This window comes from Rhyacophila brunnea, unplaced genomic scaffold (genome assembly GCF_057557595.1).
Source record: "Rhyacophila brunnea isolate RB1 unplaced genomic scaffold, BYU_Rbru_1.0 scaffold_4, whole genome shotgun sequence".
Lineage (NCBI taxonomy): Eukaryota > Metazoa > Arthropoda > Insecta > Trichoptera > Rhyacophilidae > Rhyacophila > Rhyacophila brunnea.
Genome location: NW_028233068.1, coordinates 24,943,476 through 24,963,713, shown reverse-complemented (window position 1 = coordinate 24,963,713; position 20,238 = coordinate 24,943,476). Strand labels below are relative to the sequence as shown.

Sequence of the window (20,238 nt, the reverse complement as noted above, 5' to 3'; positions counted from 1 at the left end):
GTTTATACCTAGTGTACTAAATTATACTAGATTATTTAATTTGGCGTTTTATTTATTGACGTTACCAAATAAATACAGAATCTGAAATAGTTATAGAGTGACAAAATGTAAATTTTGAATTTTTTTTTTTTTTTTAGTATTTATCTTATATCCAATGTTATAAGAGTGTTTGATTAAACTATCGTGTTAGTGCGTATTTTTAATTTTAGAGACGCAAATTAAATTTATTTCTCACGTAGAGACAACTTTTCAAATGAGCCATAAAAAAAATTGTTCCACCGAATGAAATATAATGTGAAAACCGATATGATGGTGATATATCTAAGAAATGATAATAATTTATCTTGCTTATTATCACGCATAATAAACATTTATTTTGTTACTCTTCTGATGGGTCTGCTGCAGTACTGTCTACAGTGTCTACATAGGTGAGTAATGCCTTACATTTCATAAGTATGATAATAAATTAATCTTTTTGATGGTGGAAAAATAAAAAAATCTTTACATAATTACATTATTATTTATAATTTTCAACTTTTAAATATTTTTTAACGGAGGCGGTTTGCTCCATTTCATACGCAGATAGTAATATTGGGTGACAATTTTTTGCTGATGGTCGTACAAATTTATACCACGAGATATTAAAATGGTTATTTATAAATCCGACGATCATGATTTCAAATTATATGTCTGAAAATTTTACATAATGTTTTGTCAATGTATAATTTAGAATGCTGATCATCACTAGGTTGAGAAATCTATTAATAAAAAAATCTGTTGAAAAACTTTCAACGATCAAGATCCATATAAAATTGTAGAGAAATGATGACGATGATAAATATATTTTAGAACCTCACGATGGAATATTTTGTTGAAGCGTCGATCTTTGAAACCTTGTATATAATTTTAAATTCCGTATCTGGCAATTATAGCATGCAATAATCTCCGTGTATGTTTGATTTAGAGTAAAAACGTAATGCATTGGACAAACAGTGCTAAAAACTATTTTTAAACAATGTTATCTTCTGTGTAAATCATAATGCCCTCAGCAGATTGGAGTTACAATGAATGGTAACATAATATTCCTGGTAAAATATCTATGGTATGTATTTCTTAATTTCATAACGAATAAAACAAATAGTGGTTTTTCAAATAATTTATTTAACTTAATACTAAAATAACAGGTACCTACTTATTTACAAACATTCATGTTCAAGAAATAAATAAATAAATATACTTAATCTCAATTATATCCAGAAATAATTGCAATAAAAAAATATATTTACAATATATATATATATATACTTTTATTATTTTTTTTTATTTATTACGTGAATACATTTTTAAAAAGTTAGAAAAAATTCGGTGATTTTAATTTTTAAAGAGATGCGTTGGACGGCAACTTGGTAATATTAAAAAACAAATGTCGCAGTTGGATATAATTGAGACTAAAGCTTGTAGTGCTAAAACAGCGTTACAAATTTAGTTTCAGATTAAATTTCAATGAATAATTAGGGTTCATACTCTTGATAGCTGCCGAATCCGTCCGACGGATGATTCTCATAGTACATGGATTTTCTTTTCAAGCCTGTTAAATAAAAACAACAATTATTATTTAAAAACTTCCAACATAAGTAAGTATATTTATTTATTTGTAAAAGACTCTAATGTGTTGAGATAATTTTATATACTACTATGAACCAATGAACAATATAAAGAAATACAAATAAAATAACATTTTATGTTTGGTTATTGACTAAGTAGTGCCTTAAATAAATCCTATATTTGCCTCTTATAGGGTGAGTGACCTAATTAAATATTATTCTATTGAAACTTTGCAACACTAATTACTTTGATAATAATATATCTTTTCGTCTTTATATTAGTGTATTACTAATTATTCGAATGAATTAATGACTTCCATATTGGAATAAAATATCTATTCTTGATGGAAAAACATTATTTAAAATAAAACAAAAAAATATATATTACTTATTCCGCATTACTAAATAAACGTTAAGATCGGTTTTATCCACTTTAATCTTCATCAATTAAAATATCCGATTGAAGTGAAGTAAATCAATACGGATGTTTGTACTACTTGATTAATTGTATTACTTGGTACACATTGTGTTTTATTTTATTTATAAAAAATCTGATAAGATAATCTCTCACATGCTTAGGTTTTTTTTTATAATAATTCTACAGATTAAAATATTATATAGGTACTTGATAATAACTAAATAATAAAGTACAAAATCCGGCTACTATAGATTATAATAATATATAGTGTAAACCTAAAAAAATGCGTGTGGAAAATTCATAATACTATAATTTCGACATTGCTTAGCCTAGTTTTTAGCCTTATAGCCATAAACTAGTTTTAGTGATAATTTGCCATTTAACACATTTCGTCATTATAATATATATATATATAAATATTAACTAACATCCAAAAACAATGTAAGTTCGTCAGTGAATAACCTTTGCTGATAAAAATTTGGAATGCTGAAGATGGTATTCTAAATAATCACCTCTGATTTATTTAATAAAGTAAAAATGGTATATTATATAAATAATTTATTTTACCATAACACCCTCACCCTAAGTACCTTCAATTATTACCACATGTTACGCAAGATACATAAAATGTATGGTGTTCACTCTAATATAAACCAAAATGCTTTAAAATAGATGTATACAACTTCCAATGTATGTCCATTAATTGCAGACAAAAATTTAAATAATCTTTACCGATGTTATATATAGTTTTGCTCATTTCTCCAATCAGTATCTCGATTGCATGTAATTTTATTTTAGGATAATGATGCTTTTTTCTTTCCATTTTTTTGACTCCCAATAACAGCTCACTTTCTATGGATTGATTATAATATAATAATGGAGATTTAGATGGTTGTGAGTAATTCTTAATATTTTTTTGGAAATCATTATTTTCAGACATTGCCGTTAGGTGACGCGTAATATTTAGCGATCTAATAGACCTTCTGTGAGAATAAGTTTTTTTCGTAATATTTCTCAAAGTGCTGTTTTTATTGTCGATGTTATTGCTTAACTTTGAAACGTATATTTCATAAAAGAATGCTCCCAAATCGTCAATTTGTCCTATATTTCTTTCGGAATTCTTTTTGTGTAGCTTTTCGGAAATCAAAGAATATCTATAATAATCTACTAATGGAACATAATAACTATCGAAAATATTTGTGTTATTGACAATAATTTTAGGCTCATTGAAATTAATGTGCGAAAACTTATACATACCATCCCACCTTTTAGCGGCTTGAGGACTGTAAGCCTTGGCTGTGATGTTAGGATTTTGGATTTCCAGGATACCTTGCGAGTATTGTCCAGTGGCGTCATGAGGCTGTTCTTGACCAGCTTGTTGCTGAAGCATCTCGTGGGGGTGACCTCCAACTCCGGAGACTCCATACATTTCTGGGGCAGCGTACGCTGTTTGACCCATGGTATATCCTGGATGAGTTCCAGCAGACGGAAAATCAATGGGGTACTGATTATACATATATGGTTGATGTTGGAGACCAGATCTGAAAATAATTAAAAAAAGGAAATACATTATTTATGTTAATGTATATTTAAAAAAATTGAAGATTGTTTAGGTAGGTGTTATGAGTTTTCAGGGGTTTTGTTATAAAGAATATTTATGTATAATATATTGTTGTTATCTATACAATACGGTATGTATTTATAGTTCAATATGAATAGTAGACAACTAAATCAATTAGAATTTAAATTCAAATTCCATCAAGTACCATCGGCCGATAGTATTGATGTTACCCATTTCATTTATTTTACTTTCCAAACTATCCTCGAGGTCAACATTATGTTACTACTACACATAGAGAAACATTAATAATTCATTTCATATTGAGTTTATTTATTTATTTATTTATTTATTTATTTACCCTCCGCTGAAGCTTTGCATGAATTTCTTGACAACCATGGTGCCGGTGACTAAAAGCGCTAACTTGCTTGCCAAGAAAGCTTTGAAGGTGAGAAGCGCAACTGCTGCAATAGCGACGATCAGAGTACTGGCAGCTTTAAATCCCAATATGAGTGGCAGAATTACTTGCATGATTCGTTTACCTTTTCGTCCTCGGCCTGGAAATAATTGTAATAAATATATGTAGGTATATGTAAACAAATGTCTTATAACGATAGTACTTTGCTTGAAAAATATTTAAATTGCGAGAAAAAAGTTTTTTATAAATTTCAGTCAAAATTTGTGATACAAGAGGGCAATAAGAATTCGCAATTTACAAAGTTCTTCATAAAAAGTTATTCAGGCAAAGTTTTTTATCATCTAGATTATTTTGGATTTGAAAATGGAAAATAAATGTTTATAATACCAAAAACCTCTGATTCTCAGAAAAAATACTCATTATTTCAAGTATAAACTAATAATCATTAGTATTAATAAATTCATTTTAATTCCATTATATTATTATAATATATGTAATATATAAGTGAATACACTATTTGCGGTGGTTCTAATTTAAGTCAGGTTATTTCCCGAGGAGTTTTCTAAATAATGTTTTTTTTATTTAAATACATAGTTCTAAGACATTCGATCAAGATATTAGGTAAAAGCCATGAAAAATAGAAAAAAACTAGACGCGGAATTAGAATGTACAGCCGATGTTTTCGGATATTGTGTCACCATTATTAATATTTGATTGATATCATTTATTCGAAAATCAAATTTAATATGGATTATAAAATAAATGCTTTATTTCTATACACTTAACTACTTAATGAAACTAAAAGTATTTGATTTGGTGAACTGTGGTTGCTAGGAGGTAGAGACTTTTTACTTTATTCAATATAGTGTTGTTGACAAGTTGGAAACTATATGCCTCTAGAAGCGCAACAGCTCTACGTTAATAGCATGCATAATTATAATGAAATATTGCTAGAAAGGTCTTTAATTAAATTACTAGAGATTGAAAATATTTTTTTTAAATCAACACTATTGATAAATATTGAACGAGTTTACTTCATATTGTGATGTCAAGAGTGTCCGAAAATATTAAAATTACTAATTATTATGTTGATATTAAAAAGATCAAGTACTTAAGTATGTCAGTCACCAACGAAAATATTTGACGGGAAACTCGATATTTAAAAGTACAACCACAGAAAAGAAAGAGTTCTGAGTTTCTGAGTTCCCTGAATACAACTGTTTTTAAGTCCTTGAAAACCAACATCTATCGAGGTTCAAGATACTGTAAAAAAAGGATAAAATTCCGGGAGAGCAGCATAACCGTAAAGCTAGTCACTCTTTGTTGGTATAAAATTTGAAGCTCACCGAAGAAACAAGAAAAACCAATCCATGTACCTATTTGAAAACTAAATTCTCCAAAATTACTGAATTTTTAGCACTCCCTTTACTGCCTTAAATTAAAAATATTACATTTATACATAAAGGGTTGTTGCCAATAATTTATTTATAAATTTATAAACGGCGCAAAAATGAGAAGGTTAAAAAAAGGTAAACAAATGCTGAGTTTTACGTATAATTTCAGCGAAATACAGTTAATTTTTTGAGGGCGTAAAAACTCAATAGTATGATGGATCTAGAGCTTTTTGATTATTGAACCCCAGTAGGCACAAGGTCCCTGGATAGACAAGCGGAAGTTAATACAACGATTAAGGTGGTCATTCGATATAATTAGCATGCTATTTAAATGTGGTAATTAAAAACTAATTATCTAGTCAGCAGTCAATGTGTAACGGCCCCACCAAACCACATTCGCCCCGCACCATACCCGATCTTAATCGGGCATGTCACGGACCGATACGATTGGATGTGAAGCACCACAATTTATTTTTTATGACACTCAAATATGCTACGACTGACTTTACATGACTAAAAGAGCTCAAGGCAGCAAAATTAAAAATTGTATTGAATAACAAAAGATAATAGAAAACTGACAAACAATCTAAGTAAATAGATCTTTAGGTTAAGAGTATGACGCCGCATATTTTATAAATGCATCAAAATTTTCCTTTATTGGCAATGGAACTAAATGATCTGCAGGGCAAGCTTGACACAATCACTGCTAACCTTTTAATTACCACGTATACTTAACACGTTAATTATATCTAATGGCCAGTGTCTTCAACGACTCCAAAGTCACGGTGTTAGCACTAAATGAGTTAAGTAATTATATTTTCATTGTAAATGATAAGTATCTGAGTAATTTTTTTTTAAATGATGATGTATATTAATTATGTAAATATATTTAAATAATATTAACATTCTCAATACCCAGAAACTGTTAAGTGTTAATATGGACCTGGCTGTAGGACTTTATTATAATACATTACTACTTAATATCTACATCTGTATTATGTTATTTGTTTTCTGTTTCTCTTAAGAGTATAACAATGTTATTTTTGATAATATGTAGTATAAGTAACACAGTGAATAAGATTACATTTATAATGGTTTGCAAACCATATCACTTAACTGGAGTCTACACGAATAGAATACACCTTTTCTGTTGAATTTCCATTCATGTGGTTAAGCATTCATCAAAATAAGTCAGCCACATATTTACACGCTAGCTTTGTAATAATTTACACATATCTTCATATAAACGAATGCAATTAGTAATAAATAGACCATGAATGAATAGCATAGAATATTAATTATATTATTACTGTCGTGTTTCCATAAGAGAAAATTATGTTTTTATTAACATATTATTAGCATTTCTGTCGATTGAAATGGTCAACCGGATTAACTACCTAGTGGTTATTTATTGTGTAAACGTTTAATATTTCCCATTAAAACACAATTATATGATCAATAATGTAATTCTATTACTATTTATAGTAAAATTAATATTACGATGAAGAACATAAGAATATTTTGCCGTGATTTTGTAATTTTACAATTAAAATTTTAACATTTCTAAACTGAATCTATTTTATTAAATATATACGAGAGAGATTAATGAATATTAAATATAGGAAAGCTTAAAAGGTGAAAGTAATAAATTATTATGTATATATATATGTTAACTTATATACGTAAATATATGTAATATAAAGAAATGGCATTGGTTAAAATTTAAAACTTATACGTAGCTATTTTAAGCAAATTATTAATGTTTCTCTATTTTGTAAAACATGGTTTTATAAAATAATGTGTTAATACAGTAACTCAATGTTAATATATATTATATAAATAATAAGGATGAGCATATTTACTAATCTTATTGTAAAATAATAGTAAAAGAGGTTATTAATTGTTTTATACATTTAAGTAGTGAATTTCTTCATAATACCCATGTATATAATATAATCGAGCCAAGGTATGGGTATTTATAATATTTTTCTAAATCATTTTGCTACTAGTAAATAATAGCGGTTGAACAATAATTAATCATCGCTAACTGTCTGTTTAGATATTTCCCACAGTATAGGGTGCAAATACTGCCTTTGAAAAGGAACGGTGATTAACTAAGATGAGATTGCTAATTTCTTATTTGGGATGGTGTACCGAACAAACTAGCATATCATTTTTACTGTGATTATGCTGTATATTATGTTTTACCATCAAGAGTCAAGAATCAACACATAAATAAAGGGATAGCAATTAACACCTGACCCATAAACTTCATTTAACCAACACTTTGTTCACGCACGTGCTATAATCTGTGTAACAATATCGTCATTAAGGTTACAGTGTTTGCTGATTTGTGAAATGAAACATTTACTGAGCAAGTGTAAACATTGAACTTGATATAAATGCTGTGTAAAATTACCTAATATTTTTTGCAGTAAACTAGGCATACCCAATTTTGTTCAACCCATTTAACCGAACAATGTAGATATATTAGGATACTTTAAACATTTACAGTTAATGACAGATACCTAAAATAATAACATGTGTAACTATTTTGGAGATGGTAAATTTAGATTCTACACCTAAAATAACTCAAGTGAAAATACGACTTTTCAACAAAACAAACTGACAGTTTTTTTAAAAAACATTATTTTATCCTATTAAAATGTAATATTTAAAATTAAATGTGTATTACAAAATAAAGAATTTTAGAAAAGTCTATTTTAATTTAATCATGTTGGTACCTTAAATAATAAAAATATCTTCAAAATGAGCAGTGAAGCTTTAAATAAATTAATGGGATAATTAATTATAAGATCCTTGAAGTAGGAACGTGGCTTTATCCATTCTATTATAGTCAGTAAAATTAAGTAATATGCATCGCATTTTTTATATATAGATTTATCATGTCTAACTACAAAAGAAAATTTTCATCTCAGATTAATAAGATGAAATTGTGAAGAATTTAAGATATAAAAAGCGTATTTAAAAACGGCTTTTATAAACTTGCTGTGATTTTCTTCTTACAAACAACTGACAGTGCCTTTTAAATATACGAATACGTACATAATTTTAAATTAAATACAGGTATTTTAATAAATCATTTTCTTAAAAAATATTCATGAAATTAAAAATGATTAAAGTTTTTTTACTATACAAGTTCTATTATTAAAATATTTGATTTATTTTAATTCTATAGAAAAATCATTTTGAATGTAAACATAAAAGTAATTAAACATGCAGAAATAAAATGTTTATAATTGACAATCAATTACATCGATATAATTAAATACCTTACAATCATTTATTATCAAAACAAACATTTAAATTAAAATAAATCCATCGGTGTCAAATAAAAATAGTGGAAGATCGTACTACTTCAATAGTACGATAAAGAATATTCTTTTACCGGTGAAGTATTTTAAATTGATATTAATATTTATCTACGTTGACAATGATGTAATAATTGCAGATTAATGATTTGAATGTTTCGACCCTGATTTAATGCTTGTTCGCAATAATTTATATTATAATGATCTGTAATTTCTAAAACCCTAAATCGAAAATACATGAAATCGTTATTTAAACACCTAAGTACAGAAATCATTTTTTTTATTAAATAAATAAATAACTACATAATATCGTATTTAAATTAACGCTTGACACAAAAAACGTCGTTTACCACAATTGAATTGAGGAGAGCAGTGTTTAAAAGTAGACCAGAGCTCATATTATGTAATATTACCACGCAGACAAAATGGTCCAAATCGATATCAAATCTTGTGGGATATATTTTGTATACTTAATTGTATTTCTTTCACTACCAAAATTAACCAAAAATCAACAATTAATAATAATAAATATATATTATATTATGTGTTCCGATATTTTTTTCACAAAATATGAGGAACCTTAGTATAAATAATACAGAAATTGTGTTAACTAATACCGGACAAATTAAGAATTATGGGTATCTTTAAGGGAGTGGTATCTTGATTTTATAGACGTTGTTGGAAATAGTGATAATAGTTATCATTTTTAAATAGAATAAAATGGATATTAGGATTATAATGATATATTAAACTTTCATACATATAATTATCATGGCAATTACATAATGAAAAAGGCAATTGCTAATTGCAAAGTTTACCAAAAATACTGTGAAATTTTATTGTATTCTAATATGAGTTTATTCTTAATTTTAACACTATAGTTTAAATAATATTATTTTAATGTAGGTAAGTACATATATTTTATTTATTAACCATGCCCTTGCCTTTTCGTATAAGGTAGTTAATTAGTGATGTTTTACAATCACAAACACCCGGGCTTTAAGAAAATCACATAAATATATTGTGTCATCTCTGAGAACCGAATCCTAAGCTACCACCGGATGAAAGGCCAGCGCCTTACACACTGCATTATGAGAGATGCCTGAAGGTACCTTTTAGTCTGGTGTGTGTTACAATAAAATGTTAATTTCTATGATTATAAATAACAGGGAATCGTAATTCATATTTTATACAAAGTTTAAAGATTATTTTAGGCTCAGCACCCAAAGATACCAAAAATAATTCTTTTTGTACGACTGAATAAAATTCATATATTATATGCAATTTTGTAACTGTTTTATACCTTAAAATACGAGTGTATTTATTGGATATTGTCGTATCGTAGCGTATGAAAATAAAAAGATTTATGATAATACCAATACTTAAGTCTTCAATTTCATTGAAGTTTATATACACAATACTGTTTTCTTTTTTTGAATTTTTATATATGCTTATACTTAAATAAATATAAAATAAATGATAAACATTGTACATAATATAATATTTAATATTATAACTTTACTGTTAAATTAGATAAATACATTGTATTTATTTATTGGGCAATAAAAACATATAAACTAAATTATCCATTTTATAATAAATAAGTATTCTAAAAATAAACTGAATCAGTAGTCTATTTATATCCATATTGAATATAGCTTAAAATATATTATTTTTTTTAATAAAAAGGTCTAGAATAATTTATGTCAGAAACTCATTTCCCGTAAGACAGGTGTCTTGTCGTTTTATTTGCTAAGCGAAGCAGAAAAATCTAACTTAGTACAATGTATAATCTCCTCACGTTATTACTCGGAATAATCTTCATATTGCACGTTATCTGAGTGAACGAACCGTTTTTTAAATTTATAATAATTATCAACTAAACTTTCGACAAGTCATAAAATAATTCACTTAATAATTTCTTACTAATTAGAAATAAATGTATAAATTTCACATTTTTAACTTCCTTCTCACAAAGGTTCATTAAAGTATCCTAATGTTATATGATTATAATTAATAATATTGAGCTTTGAGTGTATAGAAAATGAAACAATGAACTAGAAAGGTATAAAATACATAAGTAATAATAAACCATATAAATATCAACAAATGAAAAAGAAAAACAAAAATACATATTATTATATCATTACGTTCATCCAATATCATGAATAAGAAATAGATTTCTGTTGTTATATTGACAAAAAATACTATGATATTTAGATTAAATTCACTGTAGAGATACTTGTAATATTATGAAATAAGATATTTATTTCTGTTTATTGATTTTATATTCATATTAAATAAGTGAACAATATTGGGTTGCTACCAATTTCCAGGTACTGACACACTTCGTGAATTTTTAATAAACCATTTCTTTTATTCCACGAATAATTCACAAGATTATAAAACGTAACACACTACATATTGAACATACACAAATAGTTTAAATTATCGTAATTATGTAGGAGGCTCGTAGCTTGATTAAAGCATATTGTCGCTATACCAGTGGATAGATGGGTCAGGTGTCGTATTTTTTATCTAAGGTGTTTTTAAGTTATGTATGTCGTGAATTTTGTTCACAATACTTGAATAAATGGCGACCAATACTACACAGATCAGTAAGTATTATCATATTTTATCAATTGATTTATATACTCGTATTTAGCCGAAATTCTACTCTATCGTATACTAGATTAAAACTTGATTAATATAAAATTAATAAATCACACCTATAGATAGCTAGATAGAACTAGGAATGATCAAATATTATTATTCACGAGAATCTGAAACTTAATAAGAATTTGGATATACAAAACACTGCTGAGGACCATTCTTACATAGATCGTAATTTTAGGTGATATATAAAATATCGGAAATCGGTTTGCTGATATTTCACAAAAAGATTCTAGTAGCAATATTAGATGCCAAAAATGAGAAATTTGGCAAACATAATTCGAAGCACGAAAAATTCCAGACTGACAAGCCTGGAAAGTTTCGATGTGACATCGTCTGGTGAAGACACAACTCGTGGTGACATTTGAATAGAAAAGGAGAGCGCAAGATTATTTGAAATAGAGATGATAGCTACAAGAGCCTTGAACCACCGCAGGCCTATAAATAGCACCACGAGTATAATGATTGTTTTTATTTTAAGTATTTTAATGATATTTCTAAAGGATATAATAATACAGCTATTTAGTATCTGGTTTTACATAAAAGTAGTACTTGACTTGTGAACATACGTACACTCATCATGATTGTAGCAATTAAAACAATAATCGGTAGCATGTGATTTCATAGGCTAGATCAAAAAATGTTGTTTTTATTTTTAGACTACACAATGATCTCAAGCAAAGTGACTTTTAAATGTTTTTTTTATGATATCATTAAGAAAACAAATCGTCTCTAGTAGTTAATCATCCAATTAGAAGACTATGGGAAACTCTTTGTTGACCTTTTTACTATAAAAAAGTGAAAATAAGTAAACCATTTGAAAATGTTTTAAGCATTGTTTTGACAATATCCATATAAAATTATTTCCATACTAACATAACGTTGATTAAATAAGTTATATATATAAAGTAGCATGAATTCAGAATGAAGTTATTTTATTATGCCAATTTTAATTAAACGCATTTTATATTATTTGGGTATTTAAATGAAAATCTTTCATTTACTCTCTAGATACCATCTAATAAACAAATAACTTGTTGAAAGTAAGAAAAATACATTTACTGAAAAATTAATAAATAACAAATGATTCTATAAAATTAAATGATCCATCGTTTTGTAATAATAATAAAAAATATTATACATTTATTATGGTCAATGTTCCACAATATAACAATTTTATTAACCAAACTAAATATGTTTACTTCCAAAGATTGTATCATAAAAATTTACTAACTTGGTAAATATTTTTTTCTGATAGTTAGAAAACAACTTTGTTAATTCTAAAGTTTTGAATTGCTGATGTTTGACAGTTATTTCGGGCTATAAACCCATAATCAGAATCGTTTGTCACAAACTTAGTTTTTACAAACTTACAGTTTGTTATGAACCATTCTGATTATGGATTTATTGCCCGTGTAATATCATATTTTATGGCAATATAATATAGTATTATATTTACTTGAAAGTTTAAAGATTTTTCATATTTTATATTATAGTAATTTGTATTCAGAATGAAATTATTTTATAATAATAGTTATTGGTAGTAAATAGTCATTTTAATACAATATGTTATTGTTATAATGTTTGTTAAAAATTATTATTCTTAAGTATTCACCTAAATATTTAAAATTAATCAATTAGAATATTCAACTAACATAGTGTTCACTATTTATTGTGTTAATATTTCTTTGAATAATTAAAATACATAATTAAATATTGAATGAAATAGTTAAATCTTAACGTTCCAGTTAATAATAAGTTACAGTAGGTACTACCACTATAATAGTATCTACCTAGACTGATCTTATATTAAGGGTAGGTACGCAAAGCAATTTCATATTTAATAGTTAAGTCATGTGTACCTACTAGTTAACTACTTAGCATCTTTCCTAATACATGATATTGATTTTCAGATATTCCGCTAAGTACGTAGATTTCAGACACTAGGTATAAAACGATTTCCATAATTATATTGCAGAATTGAATTCCTAATAATAATTATTCACCACCCTACTCATACAGTACTATTTAGAATATTGGTATAATAATTGCAGTCAATATGTAATGTATAATACATGTATATGTAGGTATAGAGACTATAATTACTTAACTACCTTTTTTTTTTAATTAACATAAGTAAATCTATGATATAGGGAAGATATTGACCGATACAAATTATCACTAAGGACTGAATTATTTACGATATAAAACGTACCACTTAAGTTGTTCCTTCATAACTTTTGCATTACATAATTTTGTATATTTGCTAATATGTTCATATTTCATGTTTGTCCGTGAAAACAATCCAAATATATTACCTTCGCCATTCAAGGATCTTCCATTGTATTCAATTTCAACTGCCATCGAAGCTCCCTTGGCTGGAGACCTCAACACACGTACTCCATAGTTTCCAAAATTCACCTTCACTGCATGAGAATTGAAGAACTTGGCAAGGGCTCCTTCATTTGACCTTCCTTCAACGGCCATCACAGGGGCAATTGGTTCAATGTTGACTAGATCAAACATTCTGATAGTTTTATTCTCTTTGATTCCATTGACAAGTTCTTTGGTAAGGTTTTCTATACACGTTGCATTATCATTGCAAGATAATTCAGTGACGTCGTTCTTATATGACGAAGGGCCATAGTGGCAATTTGAAATTTGTACGAATCGTACTAACGCGATTGATAACAATAATTTAATTGATCGTGCCATTTTTTTGTAAATATTTTATTATTATTTTATTAACTTATTTAACGCACTTAAGTCAACAAGGATAGAAGTCTGTTGACGAATGAAAAATGGTGATCTAATTCCAAAATAAGAAGGGCTATAATTTCTTCTTCGGAAAACATTAGGTTTAGTACTATTAATTCACACAGAATCCATCATCTAGCGTCACTTTATTTTGATTATAATGTCTTAGATACACATCAACTTCAGTAGTTTATTAACGAAAATTTATTTCATTGTTATTATTATGGTTTATATGGTCATACTTTATTTACACGTATTCACTATATTTTATTGATCAATAACTTTTATGGATACTTTGTAAAACCGGTTGCTTGACGAAGTATTGTCTGATGAATGAGGGTTTAGAGTATTTTGCGAGGCATTTTTATGCGGTGTTACGCAGTGGTAGCCAACCTTGACGTATGCATACCGCTTTGTGTTTCAACACGTAAGTATTGAGCATTTAGTGTCCGTGCTATAGTTTCGATTAGCCTGGTGGTTAAGCACAGCTGCACAGGGGCAAATCGGATAATTTGTACACAATAACTCAATTTGGTCGGATATATTTAGGTAAGTATTTTGAATTGATTTATATGCATCATGAATATTTATTTCGTGGATTTGAATGGAATATAAATTGAAAACATGTGCGGCAGCATGGAAAAGTGTTTTCAATACTTAATTACCTTTTTATACCTAAACATGGAATATTTTTTTTTATTTTCGTTTAAATTTTGTATAAGTACATATTATTTTATGAATAAAATTATTTAACTATTAATACCTTTTCAGTTATAATTACGTATTTCTAACTTTTTCAAATATTTTCATTCCATTTTGTAATTTTAGTAAAGTCTTTTATGTTTAATACTTTGGACGCGGAAGACGCACACGGTGCGTAATGACCAGGCGGCCGATCGATGTAATTAACGTGAATTTTAAAGGGGGCAATTAAAATCTCATTATCTATTCAGCAGCTAAAGCGTTATGATACCTTTTAATTTTAATTTAACAAGATAAAAAGAACATTTTAAATACAACGTTTTTAAATTTTCTGTTAAATTATTATGCTCAATATGCTCAATATGCTCACACTTGTAAAAAAAAAACTTGTTAATGTAAAGAAAAAACAAACAAACAAATATAGAAATACTGAAATGTCATTTTGATTTCCATAGTACCGCACGAATATATTAATAATTTAGTTGCTAGGTCCCCAGACTCATAGCAATAGTGGATTGGATTATGGATTAATTCCGAAATAACTTTTCATACATCACAGAATTAACTAAAAATGAATTCAATTCTACTTAAAGATGGCTAATGCATTGGCATCGTGTTCTGATATATTCTAAAAGTTTCAAATGTCTAGCTAGTCGGGAAGTTAGTTAAAAATCGATTGCAAGATTTTTACCGGATCAACAACCACCTGACAAATAAGAATACGAGCTAATAAAAAATAGTATCAATAAAATTATTCTTTAAATAAAATATTATTTGAGTTTTTTTTAATATTTCACTAATTAATCGTAAATAACTATATATAACATCTTAATTATAACAATAGTGTCACATACAGGTACCTATTGAGTACCATTGGTACAACACCGACTGTGGATATCTGATTCCAACTTTTTTCGATGTTTGGAGTTAGATGATTGCATATTACATAATATTATATAACTTACTTTTAAGGCTCTTGGACTCCATTTTGAAGATTTGTTGGTCGACTAGAAATATATTATGTCCTCAAATTGTGGAGAACCCTCCTCGACTAGCTATCTGGAAACTAACTCTAAATAATTAAAGACTCCCTTTATTTCAAGTATACTCAAGTATTTTGACTAGTTACAAAAGATAAAGTAGCTTATCAAAAGAATAATAGTTAGTGTTCATTATTTATGTTGGTATTATGTTGTATTTAAGTACAGAAATTCAGTAAATTTTATGATTATATATCCTATTTAATGAGTATGTATGTATAAATTTTTTTCTGAAAAAACTTTATTTCCATAATGATAAAATAAATTTAAAGATATAAAGTCAATATTACGAATATAATTATGATAAATTTGCTATTAATATTCATGAAACTTTTCTACCATACTCTTAATTTCTACCAAACGTTTAAAATGGGTTATTGAATTCACTTTTTAATGTAAGTATTCAATATTGCATGACAAAATGTTTTTCTATTTTAATGAATAAATTAAAAATTTCTCTCTATACCTACTTATAATTACACCCACATAAATTTCTCTGAGAGTTATATTTTAAAATAAAAAAATATGTTATTTAGTATATTTGCTTATTCACTAAAATACGATAAAAGTACATACTATAAAAATTTCAGCGATCATAATATATTTACAATTCATATTACGTCTCTGGAGAGAGATGTTTGTCCCTTTAGATATAAAATTTTATTTGATTTCATTTATTATCTTAAGGAAGTAAATATTCGATGTAATGTACCACCTGTTAGTTAATAAAAAAATAATAACAATCGGACATTATTATTATGTGTCATCTTAAAACATTATTATTCATTTGTTTCAGATTTCATTATTTTCATTTTTCGTAGCAAACTATAATACAATCTAACGAATATGGTAGATATTTTTATATTATTCTAAAGATTGAAAGTCACTCAAAATTTTGATAAAAAATACATTTTACTATTTATTTCATTTTTGTATGTTTTGAAATACCTACTCCACGATTTCTTAAATTAAAATTCTCAAATCATACTCTGGTAATAATTGACCTTACGGTAAATTTAACCCTCACATACATTCATTAGCTTATTTAAAAAATACGATACCCAGCGTGATTTGAACCCACGCCCCTGAGATTCGCGCGCGTATGCTTCACCAAATAAGCTATGTGCATCCAAATAGTGCAAATCTTAGGGGCAGAGGTTCGAATTCAGCTGAGCATTATTTTTTTCAATATTTTTTCTAGTGGTTATATTTTTCTCTTATGTGTTTTCAAATATTGTATTTACTTATAGCTTATTAAATGAGTTAAAGACTTTTACTTTTCATGGGTTCAATGGGGTGTGTAAATGATACTATTCTCGGAAAAATATTAATATAACCTTTAATGTATAGGCAGTATAATATGAAGCGTCTAGTTTCAAAAGCCCCTAAAACAGTTTTTGAAAATTTTGGAGTTAGATATAAATTTAGATGGATATTTTTGTTACCCAAACGATGGCCAAAGATTGAACTTTAAAAAACGCCAAAAACACGTATGATCAAAAATTGGGGTAAATTTCAAAACCCGCTAAAATGGTCGGGTGTGTTTTTCAAATACCCCTAAAATGGAAAGCCAAAATACTCTTTTGAATGTAACTAATTAAAAAATAAATACATAAAGTTCACAGATTTAATAGATATGATTTTTTCTCATTTTACTACTACCTAAAATCGTTTTTCTCATTTTTCTCAGAACTACCTAAAATCGTTTTAGGGGCTTTTGAAACTAGACGCTTCATATGGTTAATTACAAATGATAACTTAAATTACAAAAGTATAGATACATACTTTTAAAACTGGTATTGTATTTATTTCATTTAATAAAATTGAAAGTATGAAATCATTCATAAGATGGTTAAATGAAAAGTCTACTTGTATGTATGTAGATATAACTAATGTTTTTTAATACAAATAAGTAAGTTTGCATATGATTATCATTATCCGTTTGACAGCATTATCATTTTCAAACTATTCGCCGTCATTTCACTGACGTCATGAAAGTGTTGCAAAAACACGCATTTTGCGTTTCTTAAATGCTTGTTATATTTTCTTTATACAGACATATGCAACTAACTAAACGATATGGGTTAGATATCAATAACAATACAAACTGTAGTGAAAGCTTTATATGCACCAGAGAAAACACTAATTTAACACCACGCGTAATCTTAATTTTATTGTTATAATGCGTGAATACGTGCGATAAATATTAATTATATTTTGTAAATCTCATGATGATGAAAGTGCATGATTTTGGATTTTCTGGATCATAAATTTACGCATTATTAGATTTAAAATAAGATAGTTACACGTAAATTTTAAATTTATTGATTAAGGCACGTAGATACATATTATATAGATTATATTTATAATTGAAGGCGCTCCCGTGAAAGGGGTCTATAAGCGAAAACAAAATTTTTCAGGAGAGGAATTTGGTCATGCGGACATTTGGAGTATATCTGTGATAATAATTATGTTCATGAATTATTTTGGATAATAAAATAATCATATATGCCTTCTTCCTACTGTTAGCATTTTAGTGTTGCTAAAAGTGTGGCAGTTAAAATAATAAAACTTTCCAATATCGTGAGCAATGCTATATATACCCGTTTTATTCAATAAAATCACTTTTTGACATGATGTATTATATAGACCCGTTTTCCGGGGACGCTTTCAATTATTATCATACACATAATATAATTCAATACACAGAAATAACCATAATCATACAAATATCTTCATGTGGCTATTTGCCTCCTTCAGATATATATTCTGCAATAAATTATTATACACCATTAACTCTATATATTTATTCTATGCTCTGAATTAAAATGTATTTTGATAATACAACATATTGTGACTGTCCGATGCGATTGACGGCTTCAAAAGTGGAAGAGAGCTACACATGAATTTTGCAAAGAATACTATAAATTTACCTAATTCTAAAGTAGATTTAATAGTTCGGATGGTTAGAACGAGCCAATAGCGATACATTTACAAATTAGTCCCTCCTCACTACTATATAAATGTTATTAACCGAGTGAATTAAAATTAATGTATCAATTAAAAATAATATCGTAAACTTTACAAGTTTTAAATATTACGGTGCAATTATAAAACATAACACAGACTTGGAGACTTGAAGCTTTCGAGATGTGCCTGTATAGACGCATTCTCAAAATTCCTTGGACTGACCGGGTGACAAATGTTGAAGTTCTCAATCGAATGGGGAAGGACCGAGAAGTTCTACGTAGTATCAAAACTAGGAAACTACAATACCTCGGCCACATTATGAGAGGACAAAATACAGCATTCCTCAACTTGTCATTCAAGGAAAGATCAATGGGAAGCGTAGCAGAGGACGGCGCCGCATTTCGTGGCTTAAGAACCTCCGTGATTGTTACGAGTGCAGCTCCACCGAACTATTCCGGGTAGCAGACGACAAATATAAGATCGCCTTGATGGTGGCTGACCTCCGTTAGGGGATGGCACAATAAGAAGAAGAAGAAAACATAAAAAACGTAGTTACATGAAAGTACACCGAATGAGTCGAACCAAATTTAGGAAGTTATAAAATAATTAATTGCGTTTTCTATGTCTACTTTGGTGTCACTATAAAATCGCATTTATGTAAATATTTTTTTTGTTACTTTTGTTTTTTAATTTTGAGGTACCTAAGAAGAAAAATGTACATGTATTTTAACTATAAATCATTATTCATTACAAGGAAATATTTAAATCACAGTAAAGTATGTTTCATTTCAAATTAATTAGTATTTATTTCCTTTTGAGACTTTTATAATAGGTATGTTTAAAAAAAGCTTTTTAAGAATCTTATAATTTTCTTTGACATAGATTTATTAAAAGAAAAGCTTTTAAAAAATTAGACGTTTGTTTTCACCAGGAATTGATCAATTCTATTTTATAAGTTTGAAAGTGGTAGAAAATTTTCGTTAATTAGACATAGAGCTTCATCTTTGTCGAAAACAAAACTTATATAAAATCTGTTTTACGCTTGACTTTATTCTTGAGGTCTACAATAAACTTTTGGCAAAAGCTTGTTTGGACTTTAAATGTTAGTTATAAAGGCCTGCTTTGTCTTGGCGGATCTCAAAAACGCCTCTGCTTCATTGCACGCATTATAATCGACGTTAAGCACTTACAATACTGAATATACAAAGAAAGTTATCGTGTCGAACGTAACTAATTTATGAAATTCCTAAACAGTTTTAAGCAATGCTGAACGCTTTATTTGATTTGAGAAATCTTCAAAGAAATTTTAAAATATGCAAATGATATAAAATTTTACTATGTTAAACCTTGCGGACATAAAAGGGTTTACCGT

At 27.6% G+C, this 20,238-nt stretch overlaps 1 protein-coding gene across 1 annotated transcript; it reads right to left on the bottom strand.

The window, feature by feature from the left end:
- Positions 1 to 1,511: 1,511 nt before the first annotated feature.
- On the bottom strand, positions 1,512 to 15,843 carry LOC147067137 (uncharacterized). The gene is made up of 5 exons (XM_085954848.1): positions 15,822 to 15,843; positions 13,716 to 14,072; positions 3,942 to 4,137; positions 3,280 to 3,563; positions 1,512 to 1,588 (listed from the first exon to the last, which is right to left on the bottom strand). The coding sequence occupies exons 1-5, from the start codon at positions 15,841 to 15,843 to the stop codon at positions 1,512 to 1,514; spliced, it is 936 nt and encodes a 311-aa protein (XP_085810974.1).
- Positions 15,844 to 20,238: the final 4,395 nt, after the last annotated feature.

Bases quoted from the DNA above. Each gene is read 5' to 3' on its own strand.
- LOC147067137 (XM_085954848.1), bottom strand. From the start codon at position 15,843: ATGGAGTCCAAGAGCCTTAAAA. The intron at 14,073-15,821 runs GTAAGTTATATA...CAATCGCGTTAG, and splicing joins GGAGTCCAAGAGCCTTAAAA to TACGATTCGTACAAATTTCA. The intron at 3,564-3,941 runs GTAAATAAATAA...AATTATTTTCAG, and splicing joins ATGCAAAGCTTCAGCGGAGG to ATCTGGTCTCCAACATCAAC.